General features: G+C 41.0%; 1 protein-coding gene across 3 annotated transcripts in view; it reads left to right on the forward strand.

Annotated features, from left to right (window-relative positions):
* The first annotated feature begins 10,531 nt into the window (after positions 1 to 10,531).
* Positions 10,532 to 26,170, forward strand: part of LOC115195975 (contactin-associated protein-like 5) — a 38,001-nt gene continuing 22,362 nt past the window's right edge. For 2 of the 3 annotated variants that reach the window (XM_029756375.1, XM_029756378.1), the window contains exons 1-7: positions 10,532 to 10,656; positions 11,289 to 11,399; positions 11,947 to 12,140; positions 13,200 to 13,350; positions 18,268 to 18,471; positions 18,666 to 18,850; positions 19,025 to 19,168. In XM_029756375.1, coding sequence (XP_029612235.1) covers positions 10,557 to 10,656; positions 11,289 to 11,399; positions 11,947 to 12,140; positions 13,200 to 13,350; positions 18,268 to 18,471; positions 18,666 to 18,850; positions 19,025 to 19,168 — 1,089 coding nt within the window. In that variant the 5' untranslated portion in view covers positions 10,532 to 10,556. The remainder of the gene's footprint in view (positions 10,657 to 11,288; positions 11,400 to 11,946; positions 12,141 to 13,199; positions 13,351 to 18,267; positions 18,472 to 18,665; positions 18,851 to 19,024; positions 19,169 to 26,170) is intronic. The other variant, XM_029756376.1, reaches the window with a different exon arrangement.

Raw genomic sequence — 26,170 nt, forward strand, 5'->3', positions numbered from 1 at the left:
TGGAGGGAGACAGAGGCAGATATCTGTGCAGGGTCTAAGTACTCTCTGCCTTTCTTAATTAAGGAATTCCAGACCTTTGTCCTGGTTGAAAAAGCTGGTTGTATAGACCCCTTTCTGTGTTTGCAAACAGAGCCGCACGAGGGCGATGTGCGCAAGTTGGTGACAGAACACGGGGGAGTTCTTATAGAACGGCAGCAAAAAAAACTCTATTTACATGTTGCTTATGAGTGCATTTCACCCAACTTTTGGATTATAATTGGATATTAAGGCTCATATGAATGTCCTAATTAATATAATGTTTGTGTTGTCATCAAAAATCAACTGCATTACACTTAATGGCTCTTTGTCTAGCTTTTGCTACAATAAATGTTGTTCCAGTAAATGTTGTCAGCCTATGTCAATGAATGTTAGCGTTCTAGCTAACAACTGCTGATCCAAAATTTTTATTTTGCAAAGACCACAACAAAATATATATATATCTTAGCGACTGTTCAAGTAATAATCCAAACATTATGGTAAGCATATGAGAACCCCTCAAAAGTTATTTTGTAATCAAAACATACGGGAGCAGATGGCGATGGCTTTCTTACTGCAGCCAAAAGTCGCTCTCATCTGAGCATGACTTCAGTGTGTTGTGTACTGAAAAGGGACCTGTAGGTCATTTTACCCCTTCTATGGGTTTTATTTTTCAAAATAGCCTGGAGATTGTGGAGACCCTCAGAGAGTGTAGGACAATGTGGTAATCAGGAAGCGAGGTGCTTAGTTTGTCTTTTATCCCAAACCATTGTTTAAATGACAGTCAGAGACACATTGACACGTTGATAAATGAGCACATCTAAAAAGCAAATGAGGTGCAGGACACATATCTAAATGAAGGTCAATTGTTAAGGCAGCATAAGGCGTAAGCAATAATTGCTTCTGTGCACCAATGTTTAACATGAATATTAAGGTGGGACCTTATCTTAACTAACTTCAAGCATAGTCGTCCCTGGTTATATATAAGATTAAACTCTATGCAAATAGGGAATGTAACGTTTTGATGAAAATAAACAAACTGATTGATAGGCATTAACCTTAAAAATGTTTCCTTCCAATACTTTTTGCATACGATTGCAACTCTCAGTTCAGTCTTTTCTTTGAGTGAAAGGGTCAGCCAAAAAATGTTGCAAGAATAATGTATTTGGCTTTAATATTTTGCACAGGATGGCAGTTTCCAAAAACATTGAATTGCTGTTGGTGCTATTTAGTAGAGGCACGTATAAACATTCTTACTGTATATACTGTGCACATTTTTCATTTAAGAAGACTGATCTGCTGGAGCATACTGAGACACAATGTCTGTCCTCAGAAAGGGATTTAGTGGCCAGGGTCACAATCCTACTGTCGCCATGTCCTCTCCACTGGTCTCCCACGACATCTGAAACTTTTTTGTATCATCCTCAGAGATTTGGATCTAAATGCACTATGTACCCTCTGGGACAAAATGCATTCTTCAAACAGAACTAATGAAGATGCTTTACGGAACAGACCATCTTACTGGAAAATGGATTCATTCTTGGAGAGTCAAGTGGCAATGCTATCCTCCCATTTCTTGCAAGTGATTATTGACCATTGTTTCAGTAAATTATTAAATAGGGCGTCGTGATACATGATCGAAAATTATTAAATGGTTAATCCAACTTAAACTAAGCTCAGGGAATGTGATATAAGCTCTCAATTGTCATGTGCATAACAGTACAACAATAGTAAATAATGGATTTTGGGGCCGTAGAGGTTTCCTTTTCAAACATCCGACATCTTTTCAGATTCTAGCTGTACAAGTCCCTCTGTCTCTTAGGCAGGTATGTTTTGATTTGTTAGATGACACAGGTGAAGGGTTTGAAATGAGGAATGTGTTGGCCCTCAGACACGGTGAATAAAGCAGAGAGAATTTGTTGGGTCAGTGGAGCAGGGAAATGATGTCTGATGGCTCACCTCTCTTAACCCTTGTGATGGATTTGATCTCTTACAGCACTAAACTGGTTTTGAACAAGTGAGTTAAGTTATATTTTTATACAAGCTCAGTAACAGTGTTAGTAATCACTCAGTAATCACCTCATTAGTGTGACTGTGTTGATTTGACTATGTTGCGAGGCATTCAAAGACAGTCCAGAGACAGAAACATCAGTTTATTCGCCTAATTCGAATATTTTTCAGCATCATGTCCTTTTAGCCTGAATTTTTGTCCAACATTTATCCAGCGCCGCCACAATGTACAGTCTGACTGTGGCCTCTTTGTAAGGTTGTCTACTTGTTCAGCTCTGATGGCGTCTCGGCTTCATTTATCATACTGATTGATTGAATGTGACTGTGAAACCACAGACAGTATTTGCTCCCCATAGTTAACCTGATCACCTCAGATTCTAATTGTGCCATGGCCTTACCAGAGTAATATCAAGAGAACATTGAGATCTAAAATTAGGCATTCACAGGATGCCTGAGCTCAGCACAAATTTTGTCCCGGCATTCTTGTGTTTCATATTCCATTACTGGCGTACTGAATTTGAACAACATTTAAACCTAAAATGGAGTTTAAAAACTTCATGTATGTCATTTTGAGAGTTATTTGTATTTTTTACAGAGGGTTTAAAGATATGTTTTTTTGTGTATGAACAAAAACGTGATCATGGCATGTCTTATAATGCATAATAACTTAATCGCAATGCATTACAGTACATGCAGGCTATAAGTAGTGTTACTACATGTTCATAATACACGATTTATGATAACATACCCCTTAATCCTTTAGCTGAATTGTTCAGATGCATCAAAGATCCCAGCCATGAGACCAGCTATAAGCTGACGAAACATGACCATATAGATAAGATGTAGAATGGCTTTCCGCTTCAGCCCAGCTCACATTTCTCCAAGGTATTACTGAGCAATCTTCTCTCTCAATTGCCTCAATCTTGAGCAATCAGGCACCAGAAGGGTACAAGTCTAGCTGATGATGGCCAGCTACATTTCTAATGGCAAAGAAAATGAACAGAGAGAGAAAGAGGATATGTTCCAAATGGTACCCTATTCCCTATATAGTGCACTACTTTTGATCATAGCCCTATTGGCCCTTGTCAAATGTTTTTTTCTGAACCATATACATAGTATGGATTACGGAGGGTATCACACTAATCTCTACAGTGAAGCAAAAGTATCATGGATGGACATGTCACTTTATGACAGGCCTTCTGTCATGTTTACAACTGTAAAGGAGGTGGTTTGTCGATCTACACTAGCATTATGGGTAGCCTTGACTGAGTAGACTGAGACCTTGTAGACTTCTGTTAGCTCCCTGAGGGTTTAGCTCCCTGACGGTTCCCCTTCGATCATACAACAACCACATTATTGTAAAATAAGATGTTACTGCATTGACTAGCACTACATTCTTAGAAAAAAAGGGTTCCAAAAGGGTTCTTCAGCTGTCCCCATACTAGAATCCTATTGTGTTCCATGTAGAACCCTCTGTGGAAAAGGTTTTACCTGGAACCAAAAAGGGTTCTTCAAAGGGTTCTCCTATGGGGACAGCCAAATAACCCTTTTAGGTTTGTAAAAGTGTACTGGTCTGTGAATCTTTCCATAATCTAAACCAGAGTTTATCTATTCACACGATCTAGTATACATCTGTAAAGCATCCTGGCACAAGGAATATGATGTTTTCCACCTAAATCACGGAGGCAATATCTTATGGAATAAAAATATGTGCTGGTGCACAAGCATGCAATCTGGTCTTAAGGCAATTCATAGGATTTGGTACGTGAAAACATTCATCCTTTTAGTATGATATAGTACATTACATTAGGTTAAAATAAAACAGCGGTCATATAATATCATAAATATTAGAGGATGTATAGTGTCATACCTCTTATCCAGCGATACAATATCATACGAATTGGAACGTTCATCATGAGGACATATACTAGTATATGACTTTCTCTGAGACCAGGCTGCTTTTTGAGTGGTAATGACAAAGGTTAGGATAATTTAAGTAAAGTCAAATCAAATCAAATGTTATTTGTCACATGCGCCGAATACAACAGGTGTAGTGAAATGCTTACTTACAAGCCCTTAACCAACAATGCAGTTTTAAGAAAAATACCTAAAGAAAAATAAGAAATAAAAGTAACAAATAATTAAAGAGCAGCAGTAAAATAATAATAACGAGGCTGTATACAGGGGGTACCGGTACAGAGTCAATGTGCGGGGGCACCAGTTAGTCGAGGTAATTGAGGTAATATATACATGTAGGTAGAGTTATTAAAGTGACTTATGCATAGATAATAACAGAGTAGCAGCAGCATAAAAGAGGGGGAGTGGCAATACAAATATTCTGGGTAGCCATTTGATTAGATGTTCAGTCGTCTTATGGCTTGGGGGTAGAAGCTGTTAAGAAGCCTCTTGGACGTAGACTTGGTACGATACCGTACGCACTACCCTCTGTAGTGCCTTGTGGTCAGAGGCCAAGCAGTTGCCATACCAGGCAGTGAATCAAACAGTCAGGATGCTCTCGATGGTGCAGCTGTAGAACCTTTTAAGGATCTGATGACCGATGCCAAATCTTTTCAGTCTCCTGAGAGGGAATAGGTTTTGTCATGCCCTCTTCACAACTGTCTTGGTGTGCTTGGACCATGTTAGTTTGTTGGTGATGTGGACACCAAGGAGCTTGAAGCTCTCAACCTACTCCAATACAGCCCCGTCGATGAGAATGGGGGTAAGGAGAATTAGGTTAAGGTTAGGAAGGGTTAGAAAGAGTTAGCTAAAATTCTACAGTTGTCCCAGACACAACTCAAACACGCAACCTTTGGATTGCTAGACGGTTGCGGCATACGCATTCCCATCCTCCCCGACCAACCTTCCTACTTTGGTTTCTGTCTAAAGTAACCAGACCATTAGTACATATCATACATGTTGGAGGTGCACACAAATACGTATAATATCCTTCATAAGGATCTGAGGCCAGCCTGAAGCAGGAACAAGCAGTAATAGACTGTATGTAAGGACAGCAAAAGTCACGGATAGGCAGGGGAGGACATTTTCAATTTTTCCTCCTTTGTGGGCTTCTTGTGACCTGGCCAATATGTGGAGAGAACCACACTGCTGGGAGATTGTCCTTTCCCAATTACAAGCCATCCTGTGAAAGTGAACCTCACAAAAACACAATCTCTACAAGACTTTAAAAAATAATAATAATTGGTTGCTGAGGACAGACTGCCTCAAAGCAACTAAAAGCAATGCCACTGTGACCTTTATATAAAATACTACTTATTTTCCCGTTATATTCGCACCTGATCTGATTCACAGCCAATTTTCCACAACCAGTGAGATATGTCAAGACAGAGCAGGGTAAAGTATGAATTTAACATATTGAATGCATTTACAGTGGCTTGCGAAAGTATTCACCCCCTTGGCATTTTTCCTATTTTGTTGCCTTACAACCTGGAATAAAAATAGATTTTTTGGGGGTTTGTATTATTTGATTTACACAACAGTATGCTTATGGTCATTGTCCTGCTGGAAGGTGAACCTCCATCCCAGTCTCAAATCTCTGGAAGACTGAAACCGGTTTCCCTCAAGAATTTCCCTGTATTTAGCGCCATCCATTATTCCTTCAATTCTGACCAGTTTCCAAGTCCCTGCCGATGAAAAACATCCCCACAGCATGATGCTGCCACCACCATGCTTCACTGTGTGGATGGTATTCTCGGGGTGATGGGAGGTGTTGGGTTTGTGCCAGACCTAGCATTTTTCTTGATGGACAAAAAGCTCAATTTTAGTCTCATCTGACCAGAGTTCCTTCTTCCACATGTGTGGGGAGTCTCCCACATGCCTTTTGGCAAACACCAAACATGTTTGCATATTAGTTTCTGGCCACTCTTCCGTAAAGCCCAGCTATGTGTATTATACGGCTTAAAGTGGTCCTATGGACATACTCCAACCCCGCTATGGAGCTTTGCAGCTCCTGCAGTGTTATATTTGGTCTCTTTGTTGCCTCTCTGATTAATGCCCTCTTTGCCTGGTCCGTGAGTTTTGGTGGGCGGCCCTGTCTTGGCAGGTTTGTTGTGGTGCCATATTCTTTCAATTTTTTTTATGATGGATTTAATGGTGTTCCGTGGGATGTTCAAAGTTTCTGATATTTTTTTTAAACCAACCCTGATCTGTACTTCTCCACAACTTTGTCCCTGACCTGTTTGGAGAGCTCCTTGGTCTTCATAGAGCCGCTTGCTTGGTGGTGCCCCTTGCTTAGTGATGTTGCAGACTCTGGGGCCTTCCAGAACAGGTGTATATATACTGAGACCATGTGACACTTAGATTGCACATAGGTGGACTTTATTTAACTAACTAACTTCAGAAGGTAATTGGTTGCACCAGATCTTATTTAGGGGCTTCATAGCAAAGAGAGGGAATTTATATGCATGCACCAACTTTTCTAATTTATTTATTTTTTCGATTTTTTTTAAACAAGTTATTTATTTCATTTCACTTCACCAGTTTGGACAATTTTGTGTATGTCTATTACATAACATCCAAATAAAAATCTATTTCAATTACAGGTTGTAATGCAACAAAATAGGAAAAACGCCAAGGGGGTGAATACTTTTGCAAGGCACTGTATAGAATGTTCATTCACCAGCCTCAGATGAAGGATCTTAATTTGATCACCCTGTTGCAGGAGAATCTTCCTGCAATGCAGGACTTCAAACTTGTAGTGTATTTGACATTTAAAAAGGCTTCTGAAGTTTGCAATTTCCATTTTGAAATTTCAGACTTGATTTTCCCTTAAGAAAAATGTACCATCCCCTACAAAAATATCCATGAACTATAATCCACATAATAATTCACATTTCTTTGTAGCAGGCTGCTTTTTAGAATAGTTTGTTTTAATATTTATGTTTTTGCATGCACATTAATTGATTAATTGATATTATACTACACAATCTGTAATTGGTTGGACTGATCTCACTCGTTATCGATATGGTTTTGTCAGTTTAGACGGTTTAGGTAGTCCCGTTTCTTAATCTTCTCTACCTTGGCAGTCATTCTAACTGTGATTAAAAGTTCAAATTGTTTGTATTTCCTAACTCTAGTGATGGGAAACCGAGGCTTTCTGAAGGCTTCGGCGCTTTCACCAAATTGTGGCGAAAAACGGTTCATTACTCTGAGCTTTATTATCTCTTCACAATGCACATTAGTGTCATCTGCTGATCAGCAATAAGTATCAGCGTGTGATATTCAGATTTTTTTTCTCCACTGTTTCCATTAGAACTTTGTGGTGCAAAGTCGTCGGCAGTAGTAGCCTATGATCAGTTGGAATACCAGGTTTACATCATGCTTCCCTTTCTTGCTTTTAAGTTTACTATTTTACAAAAACTGAATCTATGGCATTATTTAGGATGCTTATATTATACTAAATGAAACAAATTATTTGAACAACAGTGCAGAAAGTGTGGTTTCAAATAAAAATATTTTCTAAATAGTGTGCCTTCAACAGGATTTGACCTCATACCCTCACGCCCCTGAATGGTTCATAGTTCTCTACTCCACCTTCTACGCTACCAGTCAGGTGAACCTTTTTGTCCAAATTCCTAACTATATTTATAAGTACAGTGTTCAGTAGTGGTCGGTGTTTGAAAGCAGAATTGAAAAAAGCACCGGAACCTCAGCGAAATCAGTGGGATCTTGCATTAATTGACACACAGTCTGAAAAGCACGTGATCAAATGAAGCTTCGGACGATGGTGATGATGTACTTCTAAGAAAGTGATACACGCATCGGCACACTGCTTCTAAGTTAGCTGCTTAGCGATTTCGACACATGCCTCAGAGCTTCGGTATCAAACGTAACATCACTACCTAACTCTGTCTGGATTCCAATAGGAATGATATAACACTTTGCAAACCTGCAAAATATGACTTGCCAATGTGGCCAGCAAACCTGTCACAGGGGTCGTGGAATGGAGACCAAGACGCAGCGTGGATAGTGCTCATTTTCAATACTTTAATGAAGACACTTGACAAAATAACAAAACGACCAACACAGTCCCATCAGGTACACGTAGACTAAACGGAAAACAACTACCCACAACCCCAAAGGAAAAACAGGCTGCCTAAGTATGGCTTCCAATCAGAGACAACAAAAGACACCTGCCTCTGATTGGAAACCATACACGGCCGAATCCAACAACCATGTCTCTGTCACTAGCAAACACAGTCATGGGTTGTACTGGTACCAAAATAAAAATCACTGCAAAAGCACCCTGGGAAATAAATATGCAAATAAGGCTCTACATCGTACAGTGTTAAACCAACACCCCAAAACGAGTTACTTTAACTCCATAGATATTAACGCTGAGAAAGTGTAACAGCATCAGCTCTAATAAAATATTAATTTATGTCTGAATTTGCAAAACCCATGGTGTTAGTGGCCCAACAATCTTGGGGTGTTCGTTTATCAACACTTTAAAAAGTGTGGGTTTAACCCTATTTTGGTGGGTTCATATATAATTACTAAGAAAGTGTTAAATGTGCTGTGTAGGAGTGCTTATTCATACTGACTATATGACAGTATAAGTCCATGTATATGACTAATTCTACACTGCATGCAGAATACAATTAATCCTGGACTTCTCTGACATCCTGACCCCAGGGGATTAAATCTGCCATTGGTATTTGAAAATCTTAAAACCTGTCTCATAGGGAAGAAGACCATCTTCTGTTTATGTGTCCGCATTGTATATTTTCTGTACATTTAATCATCTACTCTACAGTCATTAGGGACAGTGAATTTCTAGATGTTTATAGAGGTTTTATAGATGTTACATTATTGTTGCTGTCCCAAAAAGTATTTAATTTTTCAGTTCTGTGTACTTTTAATTGGAATTTGGGAGACATTAAGACCAAGTATCTACTGTTGTGTAACAGACCAGGTAAAGTCATTAAAAAGTTATTAACACTCTGGTAAGTCTAATAAGAACGGCACAGGATGTGTACAGATCTCAAATACAGCACAACCACATGCCATTATCAGAAGTATGTTCAGTAATCAAATTCCTAACAACATCGTTGGCATGGCAATAACTGTCATATTTCACATATAATCTATCTTCACCATGATTTAATTGGATTCAGTTATCTTTGTATTAAACCTGAAACTAGTCCTTCAAAAGTGCCTCTAAATTACATGAAAACACAACAAATGAACAGCAAAACTTTGATTATTAGGATGGATGGCGTATTTGTCCTGTCCAACCTGAGTTGGTGAAAACAGAATAGTTGTTCTAAACCTTCCATCTGGCCTTCCAGGGTAATGGCTGCATGCGTACCCACAGAAAACAGATGTTGACTGGCCTTGCCAGTGCCTTGCCAGGCAACCCAACTGAGCACTGCATTATGTTATCTATGGAACAATGCTCTTATATGATCCAGGATGTACTTACGTGTGTGTTTGTGCGTTTATAAATAAGACAACAACACAGCATGGCAGCAACACATGATAACACAGCATGGTAGCAACACAACCTGGCAATAACACGGTAGCAACACAACATCGCAGCATCACAACAAGGTAGCAGCACAAAACATAGTACAAACATTAGAGCGTCTGCTAAATGACTTAAATGTAATGTAAATGTAATTAGATATTTAATGAGGGAAGAAACCAAAAGTATACATGTACAGAGAGAGCAGCAAGATCTGAAATAGTATCGCAAATAAGTGATTAATAAACAAAATGACATGATTTATGAATGGTTTTTAGACCATCCCATTTCAAATGGATACTGTTATAGGATGGATAACATAACTTTCAGTCCAATTGACCTTGCTGGATTAATGGTGCAGAGATGGTATGAGATAGATTAGGATTAGGTGGAGTATATGATGACTAACACGTTACAATGCAATAATCTGTGACAGGCAATCACAATCAAATGCTAAACAGCGTCTAATTAAATATAGGCCTGATGGGTTTATTATGGCATCTGAACTGAACAATCTATATGCGTCAAAATTGTTGGTCTCATGTTTTGATGCTATAGCGTGAAAGCACAGCGGGATATGCAAGCCCTGGCATCGCTTGGACCCGCGCGGAGCTGTCTGTGGTGCTGAATCTCTTTCTCTCTCTCGCTCTCTTTCTATCTATTTGACGCTTACTCTCTCTCTCTCACACACACACACGCTTGCAAATGAAGCAGGTGAGATGCTCACTGCGTGCTCAAAATTCTGATTGATTTCCCATTGGAGTCGGGACGATGCTAGTGCGTCGGAACGCACCAGAAGTAACCAGCAATCCTTGATGAAGAACGTAAAGCTATTGTCCTTATAAATAGCGACTTTTGTTGCTTTTGAAACAACGTCGTTAAGATGATATTTGTGAGAAGGTCTCTACGATTTAATCACATGGCTTTTACTAAAATATATCGAGGATAGAGCTGGAAAGCCACAGTAACATTCTGAGCGGCGGCGCGCACACGTTTGGACCTATTTTCTGGAGACCACCGGCAGATGCTGTAACGCAAATTGGATAAAATGCATGCTCTGTTGGCGAAAATGAGCTCGAGAAGCGCCTCGTGGTTCTATGCATTCAGTGTCGTTGTTTTGAGTATTTGTGGATCCACACATGCAGCAAGTAAGTCAATTGCAAGTATGTTTACAGTAGACTAGCCTATTCGATATCGGTGTTTAAGGTTGCCAAATATATCTGTCACACTCTGACACTCATCCAACTCAACTTTTGGTATGATATTTGAGAGGTATATATCATTTTTCCATAATGACTCTGGTGAGCAATTGTTTTAACAAATTAGGACACTTGTTATGTTAGGCTAAGAAAATGCATTTGGTGTGCTTTGAATTAATATTCAATTGTCTTGTATTCAATTGCATGGTGTCTATGTTGACTTAAAATTGACAGGTGTTAAATACTTATTAGGCTACTCAATGTAGGTAGCTGTTTTGGAGAAGTCATGGGGCGGCGCACAATTGGCCCAGCGTCGTCCTGGTTAGGGTTTGGACTGTGTAGGCCGTCATTGTAAATAAGAATGTGTTCTTAAAACTTCTTCGGGATCGGTGTCCCGTCATTGTAAATAAGAATTTGTTCTTAACTGACTTGCCTAGTTAAATAAAGGTTCAATAAAAGTCAGATGAAGTAGGCTACCGTATCAGGTGGTTTGCTGGGACACTCCCTCTTCCCATCACCTGGTGGCAGTGTTTCACACTATTGTTCACGCACGGCATAAAATAACCATGATCCTCTTTCAGAAAGTTGTAATGGACCATTGCTATCAGTTTTGCCTGAGTCATCCTTCAAAAGCTCTTCAACATCCTCCAACAGTCATCTGCCTCACTCTGCAAAGCTGAACAGAAGAGAGGGTAAGTATTGCCACGTTCACTGTAAGCAAAACATTGTCAGATCTAGTGAGGGATTTGGCTGTATTGGCCTGCATTATTAGAATCAGAAGATTAGATTCAGATTCAGAGATTCAGAGTGTTTAATAGTTACATGTACAGGGTTGCAGGTGTGATTGCAGGGTAACGTGAAAATCTTAGGCTCCGAGCTCCAATATACAGGACTAAGTGAAATAAAATAATGAAAATGGTCATAAAAAACAACAACAATAGCACTATATACATCATAACTCTAGCAGTGATGAATAAATAAATGTTCATTGGGTTGGAGGCAGAGTAAAGACTGTTGAGAGGGTGAGAGGGGGATGACCATAGGGGGAGCAACATGACCACTGAGTGGGTGTAAGGACCAAGGGAAATAAAAACAATAACAATTATGCTAAAATGAAATACATCAATAATATACATATTAACAACAACAACAGTGATGAATGTCGTTGTTAATTGTCACAGAGACACACACACACAAACACGGAGAGACACACACCCATTGTACCCTTTCCTGCTCCAGGAGAGGGTGGCTGGGCCCCGGAGCGGTCAGACAGACAGCCGTGGCTCCAGCTGGACCTCAGGGAGAAGATGGAGATCACGGCCATCGCTACACAGGGCCGTTCAGGGAGCTCTGACTGGGTGAGCAGCTTTATGCTGCTGTTCAGTGACTCTGGCCTGGCTTGGAAGCAGTACGGACAGAGCGAAGACACTGGGGTGAGGCTCTGCCTGTCTGGCAGGTTGATGTTTATTGTCATGAGTCTTGCCCTGGAGGCAGAACTAAGCATCTTTTCCCTCTCGAGGGGCCAGCTGCAAAGTCAACATTTTCTATATCGTATAAATACATGAAAACTACAATGTCACCCTGTCACTGGATTTAGGTTAAAAGTTGGGGTGAAAAAAATATGAAATTCTCTTATGTTAATTACTAATTGTCATGTCCCTTCAAAAAGCATAATAAGAAAAATAATATGTGTGTAAGTCATAAGTAGGGATTCATTTCAGGTCTTAAGGGGAATCCTTCCGTGGCAGATATTATAAGACATTTTAAAGCTGTAAATGAGAGATTTTGGTTAAGTACAGCAGAGAAAAGTAGAATGCGAAAATGAAATGTTTTGCTGTAATTAATGGAAGAAAATAGAAAGAAAATAAGAAAGAAAGAAAATGTCACACTTCTGAAAATACCAAATGTAAACTTTTGTATACCTCATCAATCCCCAGCTATTTTCTGCTCTCTGTACTTGAACGCTCTCACCCCAGAAGCTTCGGGTGGCCGCTTGAGAGTTACTCAGAGCATAAAACACAGTCTTTTGGCCTCTAGGGTACAAGCTTCCTTTTTGCTTGACCTGAATTACCTTATTTTTGGGGGTTTGAACTTTTGAATTGATTTCTGTGGCCACTGGGCCCACCAGAGACAGAGGTCGCATTGCTTCTTCTCATGCTGAAAGGCAAAACAAATGGGCTCAGATGGGCTTAGGCCTCCACAGAAGAATCAATACAAGTCATGAAAGAGCTTTATCTTCCCCTTAAATCTCATGTGCTTCCTCTTTTTTTCTGAAAAGTTGTGAGGAAGAAATAGAAAAACTGCATCTTGACACCAAAGCAAAGCTCTCATTTGCCTTCGTTAGTATCATTGACTGTCTACTATTCCTGGCTTTTTTCACATTATCTTTGAATGAATGATTACTTTTCATGATCTGTTACCAATTGAAAAAAACTTTGATTTGAATGTGTTTGACATATTTAATAAATACTGTATCTATTCTCCCTTCCCAGCAGACATACACAGGGAACACTAACTCACAGGGTGTGGTCCAACACAAGCTGGTCCATTCCATCACAGCAAGGTTCCTACGCTTCATCCCAGTGGACTGGAGCACTACAGGATGGATCGGCCTCAGAGTGGAGGTCTATGGCTGTGTATACAGTGAGTGGATCATCACATCAGGCTGTCTCTAGTCAGGGTATTGTTTGTGTTAGTGATGCGCGGATCGGCTGTTTGTTCACCCACAACCCTCCGTGATAAAGTGAAAATCGGAGGCTGGCAAATTTTTTGACAGACCTTTTTAGATAGGTCTATGTTTCTGCTTATGATTTCCGAAATGTTTGTATGTTATTTGTTACTCAACTTGTCTATAATTAGGTACAGTTGAAGTTGGAGGTTTACATACACTTAGGTTGGAGTCATTAAAACTTGTTTTTCGACCACACCACACATTTCTTGTTAACAAACTATAGTTTTGGCAAGTCGGTTAGGACATCTACTTTGTGCATGACACAAGTAATTTTTCCAACAATTGTTTACAGACAGATTATTTCACTTATAATTCACTGTATCACAATTCCAGTGGGTCAGAAGTTTACATACACTAACTTGATTGTACCTTTAAGCAGCTTGGAAAATTCCAGAAAATGATGTCATGGCTTTAGAAGCTTCTGATAGGCTAATTGACATCCTTTAAGTCAATTGGAGGTGTATCTGTGGATGTATTTCAAGGCCTACCTTCAAACTCAGTGCCTCTTTGCTTGACATCATGGGGAAATCCAAAGAAATCAGCCAAGACCTCAGAAAAGAAAATTGTAGACCTCCACAAGTCTGGTTCATCCTTGGGAACAATTTCCAAATGCCTGAAGGTACCACGTTCATCTGTACAAACAATAGTACGCAAGTATAAACACCATGGGACCATGCAGCCATCATACCCCTCAGGAAGGAGAAGCTTTTTGTCTCCTGGAGATTAACGTACTTTGGTGCGAAAAGTGCAAATCAATCCCAGAACAACAGCAAAGGACCTTGTGAAGATGCTGGAGGAAACAGGTACAAAAGTATCTATATCCACAGTAAAACGAGTCCTATATCGAAGTAACCTGAAAGGCCGCTCAGTAAGGAAGAAGCCACTGCTCCAAAACCGCCATAAAAAAGCCAGACTACGGTTTGCTACTGCACATGGGGACAAAGATCGTACTTTTTGGAGAAATGTCCTCTGGTCTGATGAAACAAAAATAGAACTGTTTGGCCATAATGACCATTGTTATGTTTGGAGGAAAAAGGGGGAGGCTTGCAAGCTGAAGAACACCATCCCAACCGTGAAGTATGGGAGTGGCAGCATCATGTTGTGGGGGTGCTTTGCTGCAGGAGGGACTGGTGCACTTCACAAAATAGATGGCATCATGAGGTAGGAACATTTTGTGGACATGACATATTGAAGCAACATCTCAAGACATCAGTCAGGAAGTTAAAGCTTTGTCACAAATGGGTCTTCCAAATGGACAATGACCCCAAGCATACTTTCAAAGTTGTGGCAAAATGGCTTAAGGACAACAAAGTCAAGGTATTGGAGTGTCCATCACAAAGCCCTGACCTCAATCCTATAGAACATTTGTGGGCAGAACTGAAAAAGCATGCTTCGAGCAAGGAGGCCTACAAACCTGACTCAGTTACACCAGCTCTGTCAGGAGGAGTGGACAAAATTCACCCAACTTATTGTGGGAAGCTTGTGGAAGGCTACCCGAAAAGTTTGACCCAAGTTAAACAATTTAAAGGCAATGCTACCAAATACTAATTGAGTGTATATAAACTTCTGACCCACTGGGAATGTGATGAAAGAAATAAAATATGAAATTAATAATTTTCTCTACTGTCATTCAGACATTTCACATTCTTAAAATAAAGTGGTTATCCTAACTGACCTAAAACAGCGAATTCTTTGTGGGATTAAATGTCAGGAATTGTGAAAAACTGAGTTTAAATGTATTTGGCTAAGGTGTATGTAAACTTCTGACTTCAACTGTACATGCAGCTTCTCTTCTGTCATTATTTGTTGCCCTGGAAGAGTAAATAAACCCTTACTCACCAGAATAATGTCATAAATTTATAGAATTAATGTTTCAATCTAGTTTACATCACTAAAGTTTGTTTTCGCTTTCCTCTTTAATCTCTGCTTCTCTCGTGCAGCAAAGACGTTTAGGGACCGGGGAGAAAATGCAATATGAAAAAATTAAAAACTGGAAAGATCCAGTTTTAATGAAAATGGTGTGTATTTGGCTCGCTACAGTTAAGCCCTAAAGCGTAGGTTTAGTCTATGCACTATGTCCAGATAAAATAATGAAAGAAAAACCTTAATGTAGCCCATAGATAAGAATTGCACAATAATTATACATTTATGGATTTTTTATGCATTATTTCTCTTTATTTAACCTGCCTGCCACACAATGTTACATTTTAGTGCTTCGTAACGACCAAACTAGTGGCAACTGAGCTGCCACCAACTTGAAGGAGACGAAACCTTAACTTTGCTGGAGTATTGAAACTCATCATCCTGAGATGTTTTAAAACATTAATTTATTTAATTGTTGTCCAACATCTTCCCAGGGTCTGGGAGCACTAACAGAAAAGGTTGAAAACTCTATGTTGGTGTTTTGAATCCTGTTTAGTGTAGAATTAGATATCTTCTCTTTTGGTGCTGTTTCCTGCCTCTAAAGCTTCTAAACACCATTATAATGTTTTGAATCCTTTCGAGTGCAGAATGTGATCCCTATTTCTGAAGTCTCTTAATGTTTCACGTTTTTTTAAACATTTTCCATTTTATACCATTTTGGCAGACATTGTCAGGCATAGTGTTCAAATCACCAGCAGTAGCTGTAAGTTGACCTGAAAAAATTGAGGATTCTGCTCTTGCCTCTTTTGTTGACAACCAGGTTCTTCTTCATATTCTTTGGGATTATGGCGGTCTGCAAAGAAATGTTATAGGTGCCTACCGCCACCCACTGTATCGGCTGTGTATCAGCCAACTAGTTGGTAGTATAAATTCATTACACTTTGTGAAAAAACTGCCCTACCAACTAACCCTACACCCATTAAAACCTCACCACTTCTTGGCCCAATCGGATTATTTTTGTAAAATGAAATGCCCAATCGGATTATTTTGGTAAAATGAAATGAACAAATCATTGAATTGACTTGGGGTATTTTGACAATTTATTGAGACTGCTATGAAATGACAGAGGGGATACAGCTATGTAGGAGAAACAGATTGAAGGGAGCATGGAATTTAACCCCGGTCTTCGGTGGGGAGAGGGGTGACGTGTCTAAGCCAGCTGCGTTAGGCCTACAGCTATACCACGGGCTCTGCACAACTTGCATTCATTTTTATTAAGTATGGTATATAGTGCATTCGGAAAGTATTCAGACCCCTTTCCACATTTTGTTACGTTACAGCCTTATTCTAAATGGAATAAATCGATTTTTTTCCTCATCAATCTACAGACAATACCCCATAATGATGAAGCAAAAACACATTTTGAAAAAATGAAATATCACATTTACAGAAGTATTCAGACCCTTTACTCAGTACTTTGTTGAAGTACCTTTGGAAGCAATTACAGCCTCGCGTCTTCTTGGGTATGATGCTACAAGCTTGGCAGACCTGTATTTGGGGAGTTTCTCCGATTCTTCTCTGCAGATCCTCTCAAGCTCTGTCAGGTTGGATGGTTGTCCTTCTGGAAGGTTCTCCCATCTCCACAGAAAAACTCTGGAGCTCTTTCAGAGTGACCATTCGGGTTCTTAGTCACCTCCCTGACCAAAGTCCTTCTCCCCCGATTACTCAGTTTGGCCAGGTGGCCAGCTCTAATAAGAGTCTTGGTGGTTCCAAACTTCTTCCATTTAAGAATTATGGAGGCCAATGTGTTCTTGGGGACCTTCATTGCTGGATACCTTTTTGGTACCTTTCCCCAGATCTCTGCCTCGACCCAATCCTGTCTCGGAGTGCTACAGACAATTCCTTCAACCTCATGGCTTGGTTTTTTCTCTGACATGCACTCTCAACTGTGGGACCTTATATAGACAGGTGTGTGCCTTTGCAAATCATGTCCAATCAATTCAATTTACAACAGGTAGACTCCAATCAAGTTGTAGAAAAGTCTCAAGGATGATCAATGGAAACAGGATGCACCTGAGCTAAATTTCGAGTCCCATAGCAAAGGGTCTGAATACTTACTGAATGTAAATAAGGTATTTCTGTTTTTTATTTGTAATACATTTGCAAACATTTCTAAAAATCTGTTTTCGCTTTGTCATTATGGGGTATCGTGTGTAGATGAATGAGGATTATTTATTTTTTGTCCAGTTTAGAATAAGGCTGTCACGTAACAGATGGGATCTGTTGGGAGGGATCTGAATACTTTCCGAATACATTGTATGTTGGTTGTATTTTTGAGTCAATTTCAATTCACCCCAAAATAGTTTCTTGCTGTGTGGTTGGGCAGGTAAAATTCAAATGAAATGTACTATGTTATTGCCCCTCCCCCTGTTTCTAATCTGTCCAAATAAAGCGTTGGAAAAATAAAGGTGGAATTCCACACAAAATAATTACCCATAGGCCCTTATCATCAATCAATAAACCATTGATTGTATGAGAAACACAGTTTTTGTGTTTTGTTGCTGCCTTTTACATGCACTGAAACCCCAAAAATTATTTTCACAACACTGTCTTAAAAACATCAGTATTCAAGTTGAAGTGTTTCAGACTATTTTGTTTCTGTTTTAGAACACATTCTGTGTATTAAAACGCTCACATTGGGTTTATATTCAAACACCCCCCAAACACCAGATCTCAGATTAGGTGCACTACTTTTCATGGTTATTTCTACAGTGCACCTGCCCTTCATCCATACAATATTTGTGTGTGTGTGTGTGTGTGTGTGTGTGTGTGTGTGTGTGTGTCTGATTATACACTAATGTATTATAAAGCGTTAGCACAAATCTTAACATTATGCTAATATTCAGTATATGGGTAATCTGACCGTGCTTTCTTCATGTTTATCTTCATCCACTATTGGTTCACAGAGTCAGATGTGGCAGACTTCAACGGCAGGAGTGCTCTGTTGTACCGGTTTAACCAGAAGTCCCAGAGAACGGTGAAGGATGTGATCTCCCTCAGGTTTAAGAGCTACGGTGCAGATGGGGTGCTGGTGCACGGGGAGGGACACAGAGGAGACTACCTGACATTGGAGCTGCACCACGGGACCCTGGCTCTGCACCTCAACCTGGGTAAGCATCAGGCCAATGGTCTCACAGAACTACCATAAGGGTATGGTCCTATCATTATGACCAAATCAAATATACAGTATGAGATGCTGATTCTGAAAACTCCTCATTCAACCTACTGTATCTGTGTTGTACTCTTCTTCTTCTCTCCTCCTTCTCCTCCTCCCCCTCTTCCTCCTCCTCCTCCCTCTCTCCAGATGACGCTAAGCTCTACCCCAGCAGTGGGAATGTGTCAGTGGGCCTGGGCAGTCTCCTGGATGACCAGCTCTGGCACTATGTCCTAGTTAAACGCTCCAACAAGCAGGTCAACCTCACCGTGGACGGGCACACACGTCACCTCAGCACCACAGGTGTGGAAGACTCACTGGAAGTGGATTATGAGGTGCGTCATCACTCATTATGTACTGTATTTCATTAGAGCCACTGCAAATTATGTGCCATAAATCATTAATTCATTCATCCATACATTACTGAATGATATATATTTAAATGTTTTTTTGTGGTGTAATCAATCAGTAATATTTTGTTATGAATCCATTCTCTTTGTGTCTCAAAGCTCAGCTTTGGAGGAATTCCTATACCCGGTAAACCAGGAAGCTTCCTTAGGAAGAACTTCCATGGCTGCATAGAGAACCTCTACTATAATGGAGTGAGCATTATCAACCTGGCCAAGCGACGCAAGCTCCAGATCCACAGTGTGGTAGGGATCTATACTATACTATACATAAAGCATTCTGAATGTACACTGGTCTAGCATACTGTATGTACCCCATGAAAAAAAACCTACAGGGCCCCTTACATAGAAATCAGAATGTTTCAGATTAAAATAACGTACTGAACAATATGTGTTATTAAATGTACTAACTGTGAGCTTCTGCTGCTCTATACTACAATTGTGCATATTCTAGTTTCTACCTTCATCCTTTGCCTATATTTTAACAGTATTGCAAACATTTTTGGTTCCTAATGTTAACAAAAGCTGTCTGCATCATGAGATTTTTATGATGCTTTATTATAAATAACTACACAATTGGTGACTTATTTTTTAATATATGGTATTGTAATCAGTTGTAATGAAGAAATTACCAATGATCCATGTTTAAGATTAAATAATTTATTACCAATTCTTATAAACAAGGCTAACCCTCTTCTGCCCTATGCATAATTCCTAAATATATGCCTAAATAACATACCCAAAATAAAAACAATTCCTGAACTATGTGGACTGCATGCATAAATGTGGTACCTACAGAGAGCAAGCATCTGTGAAACTGTAACTGTAGTGTCAAGACATTATGTGGGCATTCCTGAGTAAGTTCCACAGGAGATAAACCATAGCGGAAAATACTATGAAACAGTATTTTGCCCATTCCCGGGCAGGCTTGGGTAGAACAGGTTAAGGCATTTGTCCTTGTGTTTGTTCCCTGTCAACAAAACTCAAGAGGTTACACTGCACCAAGAGCCCAGCGTCAAGCCTTCTTGTTTATAATGTCTTTAAAATTCAATTTTCTAGCTAACTGGTTTTCATTTGAAAGGATGGCAAGGCTGTTCAACCTGCCTTGGCACATTGCAGATCTTAGATTGTTCTTTATAAGTTTCAGCTTACTGAAGGCAGGTTCACCTCCAGCAACTGTTACAGGCATCGTACAGAAGATTCGCAGCGCAATGCATATCTCTCAAAAAAATGCTCTGGAGCTGCATCTTGTGGATGGCATGTAGGAGCTCTACAGGAGAAAGACCATCTGAGAAAGTGGCACCATATATCATCTTTAGACGTCGCACTTCATTTTCAAATCCATCTGTGAGATCTTTGGAGTACTTGTTTCTCAATTTGTGGCAAGATACACAAATTTGGTGAAAACTCCTCACGTATAGCTGCAATCGCGTGGAACTGCAAGCACTGTGTTGTGAAATCCAGTGTCTGACTTCTGTTCATTTTTCTATGTCATCTTCAGTCTCATCAGGGAAACACTTTCTTTTTTCTGGTGGCTCCTCTGTTCACTGTGAAACTGAGTAGTTCCACCCATTTCATTTGCTACCGTGGAGGCTTCTGCCAGTAGAGCGTCACCATTGATTACACAGAGCCTGTATTTCTTCCTGTAGTGCCTTAATGTGAGCTGCTTCAGTGTCCAGAGAAATATTTCCTGACTGAAAAATTAGGCTTCTATTCTCAATACACTGCAAAACTTTTACCCAGAAAGTGAGCAGGAAGATTGCCTTGAAAGACATTAAGTAGCTTTTCAGACCTTTTGCCTTCAGATTTGGCTTTGTTTGTCAGGCTGCAGCTAGCATGTCTAGGGCCTTGATGATACATGGTAAATGAGTTGCCACTGGTCAGACCACAGCAATATGCACCCTCCATCGCGTCTCTGAAAGGCGGTTAAGACAGCAGCCAGTCTTTTCTTTGAGAATGGCCCATCACTCTGGGCTGGCACTAAACAGATTGTAAAGAGGATTCACACAGACAAAAAAGGTTAATACCTCTGGGCACGACTGAGCTGCATGTACACCCACAAGAATAAGAGTATGGGAGGCACAAGGTGAGTATGTGGCCAGTGGATTCTTTTGCAGTATGTGTGCCTGAACTCCCTTCCCTGACATATTTGCACCATTATCATAGCCTTGACCACGGCAATCTGCTATGTCAATACCATGCCCTTCCAATGCACTCACAATCATTTCAGAAATGTCACTGCCTGTTTTTTTAGCAAAGTCTTTAAATTCAAGAAAACTTTCAATTATTTCCCATTCACCTGTTCCCTGAACTTTATCTTTGTGTACATATCTCACCAATAATAAATGTTGCTCAGTATGGGAAATGTCTGGAGTTGCATCACATAAAACCGAATAATAGATTGCATCTTCTCTTTCATAAAGTATTGTTTTCAAAACCCTTTGACCACATATTCCTATGAAGTCGTTGTGGCTCTCAGATCTGAGGTAATGAGACTGTCGTGCTCCTTTCTTTTTGTCCCTGACTTCCTGTAAGTGCTCACGTAATAGCGGGTCATAATTTGACAACAGTTCAAGGAAGCCTAGGTAATGTCCATTATGCACATCATCAAGATTGAGTGAATTCCCTGAAAATGGTAGATTCCTAGATGCTATGTACAGTGTCACATCCAAAATCCTTTCTACAAGTGCTCTGTTTTTATAAATTCCTAACTGGATTTGTTTCTGCAGCTGACTGTCTATACCTGTAGCTGTTGTTACGGTATGCTGCGTATTTTTCCATTTCCAGTAACAGTTTTTGTGAGACACACCATCCTCATGCTCTGGTAGTTTGTCATACATTCTCCGCCATTTCACTGATGATATCTTATAGCCATCCTTACTATTTGTCACGTCCTGACGATAGAAAGCTTGTATTTTTCTATGGTAGAGTAGGTCAGGGCGTGACAGAGGGTTTTGTCTAGTTTATTTATGTCTATGTTGGTTCTAGTTTCTTTTTTCTATGTTGGGGGTTTGTCTAGTTTATGCATTTCTATGTGGGGTTCTAGTTTTTGTATTTCTATGTTGTTTTTTGGGATGATCTCCAATTAGAGGGAGCTGATCATCGTTGTCTCTAATTGGGGATCATATTTAAGTTGTTGTTTTTCCCACTAGGTTTTGTGGGAGATTATTTTGAGTAAGTGTATGTTGCACCTCTTTGTCACGGTTTGTTCTATTAGTTCTATTAGTTTATTTGTATGTCTTGCATAGTTTCACAGTTTGAATAAAATGTGGAACGATACACACACTGCGCCTTGGTCTCCTTCGTACGACAAACGTGACAGAATCTCCCACCACCAAAAGGACCAAGCAGCGTGGTCAGGACGACTGGACATGGGAGGACATCTTGGATGGCAAGGGATCCTGGACGTGGAAGGAGATCCAGGCCGGATGGGATCGCCTCCCATGGGAACAGGTGGAGGCAGCGAGAGAGGAACGGCGACGATATGAGGAACTCACGGGTAGATTGGCAGAGTCAGGGTGGAGACCTGAGCCAACTCCCCGTGCTTACCGTGGGGATCAGGTGAACAGCCAGGCACCATGTTATGCTATAATGCGCACTATATCTCCAGTGTGCATTCATAGTCCGGTGCGCACTGTGCCTGCGCCCGGCATTTGCCGTGCTAGAGTGGGCATTCAGCCAGGACAGATTGTGCCGGCTCAGCGCTCCTGGTCTCCAGTGTGCCTCCTCGGTCCAGGATATCCTGCGCCAGCTCTACGCACTGTGTCGCCAGTACGCCTTCACAGCCCAGTTCGTCCTGTGCCAGCGCCCCGCACTTGCCGGGTTAAACTGAACATCCAGCCAGGATGGGTTGTGTCAGCCATACGCTCCAGATCTCCAGTGCGCCTCCACGGCCCAGGATATCCTGCGCCAGCTCCACGCACTGTGTCGCCAGTGCGCCTTCACAGCCCAGTTCGTCCTGTGCCAGCGCCCCGCACTTGTCGCGCTAAAGTAAGCATCCAGCCAGGACGGGTTGTGCTAGCCTTACACTCCAGACCTCCAGTGTGCCTCCATGGCCCAGTATATCCTGTGCCTGCTCTGATCACCCGGCCAGTGCGTCTCCCCAGTCCGGTGAGACCTGTTCCGGCTCCATGCAAGAAGCCTCCAGTGATGATCCATGGCATGAAGCCTCCAGTGATGATCCATGGCCCGAAGCCTCCAGTGATGATCCATGGCCCGGAGCCTGTAGGGATGATCCATGGCACGACGCCTCCAGTGATAATCCATGGCCCAGAGCCTCTAGGGATGATTCATGGCCCGGACGCTGTTGGGATGATCCATGGCACGAAGCCTCCAGTGATAATCCATGGCGCGGAGCCTCCAGTGATGATCCATGGCACAAAGCTTCCAGCGAGGATCCATGGTGCGGAGCCTGCAGTGATGATCCATGGCACGGAGCCTGCAGCGACGGCCCCCAGTCCGGAGCCTCCAGAGACGGCCCCCAGTCCGGAGCCTCCAGCGACGGCCCCCAGTCCGGAGCCTCCGGCGATGATCCATGGTCCAGTGACATGAAAGCGGAGGGATCAGCTGGCGGAGCGGGGGTTACGCCCCTAACCGGAGCCGCCTCCTATGCTGGCGGATAAGCAGGATGTGAGGGTTCTTCGTCCCGCACTAGAACCGCCTCCGACATTAGACACCCACCCTAACCCTCCCTGTTTTTTTTTGTTTGGGGTTGTGCGTTCGGAGTCCGCACCTTTGGAGGGGGTACTGTCACGTCCTGACCATAGAAAGCTTTTATTTTTCCATTGTAGAGTAGGTCAGGGCGTGACAGAGGGTTTTGTCTAGTTTATTTATGTCTATGTTGGTTCTAGTTTCTTTTTTCTATGTTGGGGGTTTTGTCTAGTTTATGTATTTCTATGTGGGTTCTAGTTGTTGTATTTCTATGTTGTTGTTTTTTGGGATGATCTCCAATTAGAGGCAGCTGGTCATTGTTGTCTCTAATTGGGGATCATATTTAAGGTGTTTTTCCCATTAGGTTTTGTGGGAGATTATTGAGTAAGTGTATGTTGCACCTCTTCATCCCGGTTTGTTTTGTTTATGAGTTTATTTGTATGTCTTGCATAGTTTCACTGTTATAATAAAATGTGGAACGATACACATGCTGCGCTTTTGTCTCCTTCGTACGACAAATGTGACACTATTCAGAGAACTGTGTTATGGTTTACTTTGAAAAAAGAACACATGGAATGTGTTATAATGCTTTTACACTCTTACTATAAATAAGCCAGTCTCTCTGCACCTTTTCTCTTCTGTTTGCTGACTTACTGTAAATAATTGGGGAATGGCTTGCCTTCTGAGTCTGGGTGCATGATTTTATACAGTTCTGTCTCCTCACCACATCAGTTGGCTAGTCTGTGAACAATAGCTTCTCTTTCAAAACCTCATCTTCCTCACTTCGAATCTGTCCATTCTCTTCCTTTCCCTTATTACTTGCTTGTTCAATCTCTTCTGTCACTCCTTCACTGGCACTGCTGCTACTCTTTAACTCCTCTTCATCCTCCCTGCTCCCCTCTGCATCAGCGTCTGTCTGACAGCTTTCAGCTGACCTGGGCCTCTCTAGGCACTAGGAAGTGAGTAAACAAAGGGAATTTTAGGTTTAATGTTCACTCCTACAAAGGTTACCATACTAAATGAAAAGTTTTTAATAGTATACAGTTGAAGTCGGAAGTTTACATACACTTAGGTTGGAGTCATTAAAAACTCGTTTTTCAACCACTCCACAAATTTCTTGTTAACAAACTATAGTTTTGGTAAGTTGGTGAGGATATCTACTGTGTGCATGACACAAGTAATTTTTCCAACAATTGTTTACAGACAGATTATTTCACTTATAATTCACTGTATCACAATTCCAGTGGGTCAGCCGTTTACATACACTAAGTAGACTGTGCCTTTAAGCAGCTTGGAAAATTCCAGAAAATGATGTCATGGCTTTAGAAGCTTCTGATAGGCTAATTGACATAATTTGAGTCAATTGGAGGTGTACCTGTGGATGTATTTCAAGGCCTACCTTCAAACTCAGTGCCTCTTTGCTTGACATCATGGGAAAATCCAAAGAAATCAGCCAAGACTTCAGAAAAGAAAATTGTAGACCTCCACAAGTCTGGTTCATCCTTGGGAACAATTTCCAAATGCCTGAAGGTACCACATTCATCTGTACAAACAATAGTACGCAAGTATAAACACCATGGGACCACGCAGCCGTCATACCCCTCAGGAAGGAGACGAGTTCTGTCTCCTAGAGATGAACGTACTTTGGTGCGAAAAGTGCAAATCAATACCAGAACAACAGCAAAGGACCTTGTGAAGATGCTGGAGGAAACAGGTACAAAAGTATCTATATCCACAGTAAATCCTATATCGAAGTAACCTGAAAGACCACTCAGCAAGGAAGAAACCACTGCTCCAAAACCGCCATAAAAAGTCAGACTACGGTTTGCAACTGAACATGGGGACAAAGATCGTACTTTTTGAAGAAATGTCCTCTGGTCTGATGAAACAAAAATAGAACTGTTTGGCCATAATGACCATCGTTATGTTCGGAGGGAAAAGGGGGATGCTTGCAAGCCGAAGGACACCATCCCAACTGTGAAGCACGGGAGTGGCAGCATCATGTTGTGGGGGTGCTTTGCTGCAGGAGGGACTGGTACACTTCACAAAATAGATGGCATCATGAGGTAGGAACATTATGTGGACATATTGAAGCAACATCTCAAGATATCAATCAGGAATTTAAAGCTTGGTCGCAAATGAGTCTTCCAAATGGACAATGACCCCAAGCATACTTCCAAAGTTGTTGCAAAATGGCTTAAGGACAACAAAGTCAAGGTATTGGAGTGGCCACCACAAAGCCCTGACCTCAATCCTATAGAACATTTGTGGGCAGAACTGAAAAAGCGTGTGCGAGCAAGGAGGCCTACAAACCTGACTCATTTACACCAGCTCTGTCAGGAGGAATGGACCAAAATTCACCCAACTTATTGTGGGAAGCTTGTGGAAGGCTACCCGAAACATTTGACCCAAGTTAAACAATTTAAAGGCAATGCTACCAAATACTAATTGAGGGTATGTAAACTTCTGACCCACTGGGAATGTGATGAAAGAAATAAAAGTTGAAATAAATCATTCTCTCTACTATTATTCTGACATTTCACATTCTTAAAATAAAGTGGTGATCCTAACTGACGTAAGACAGGGAATTTTTCACGG

Source organism: Salmo trutta, chromosome 6, assembly GCF_901001165.1.
Source record: "Salmo trutta chromosome 6, fSalTru1.1, whole genome shotgun sequence".
NCBI classification, from domain to species: domain Eukaryota; kingdom Metazoa; phylum Chordata; class Actinopteri; order Salmoniformes; family Salmonidae; genus Salmo; species Salmo trutta.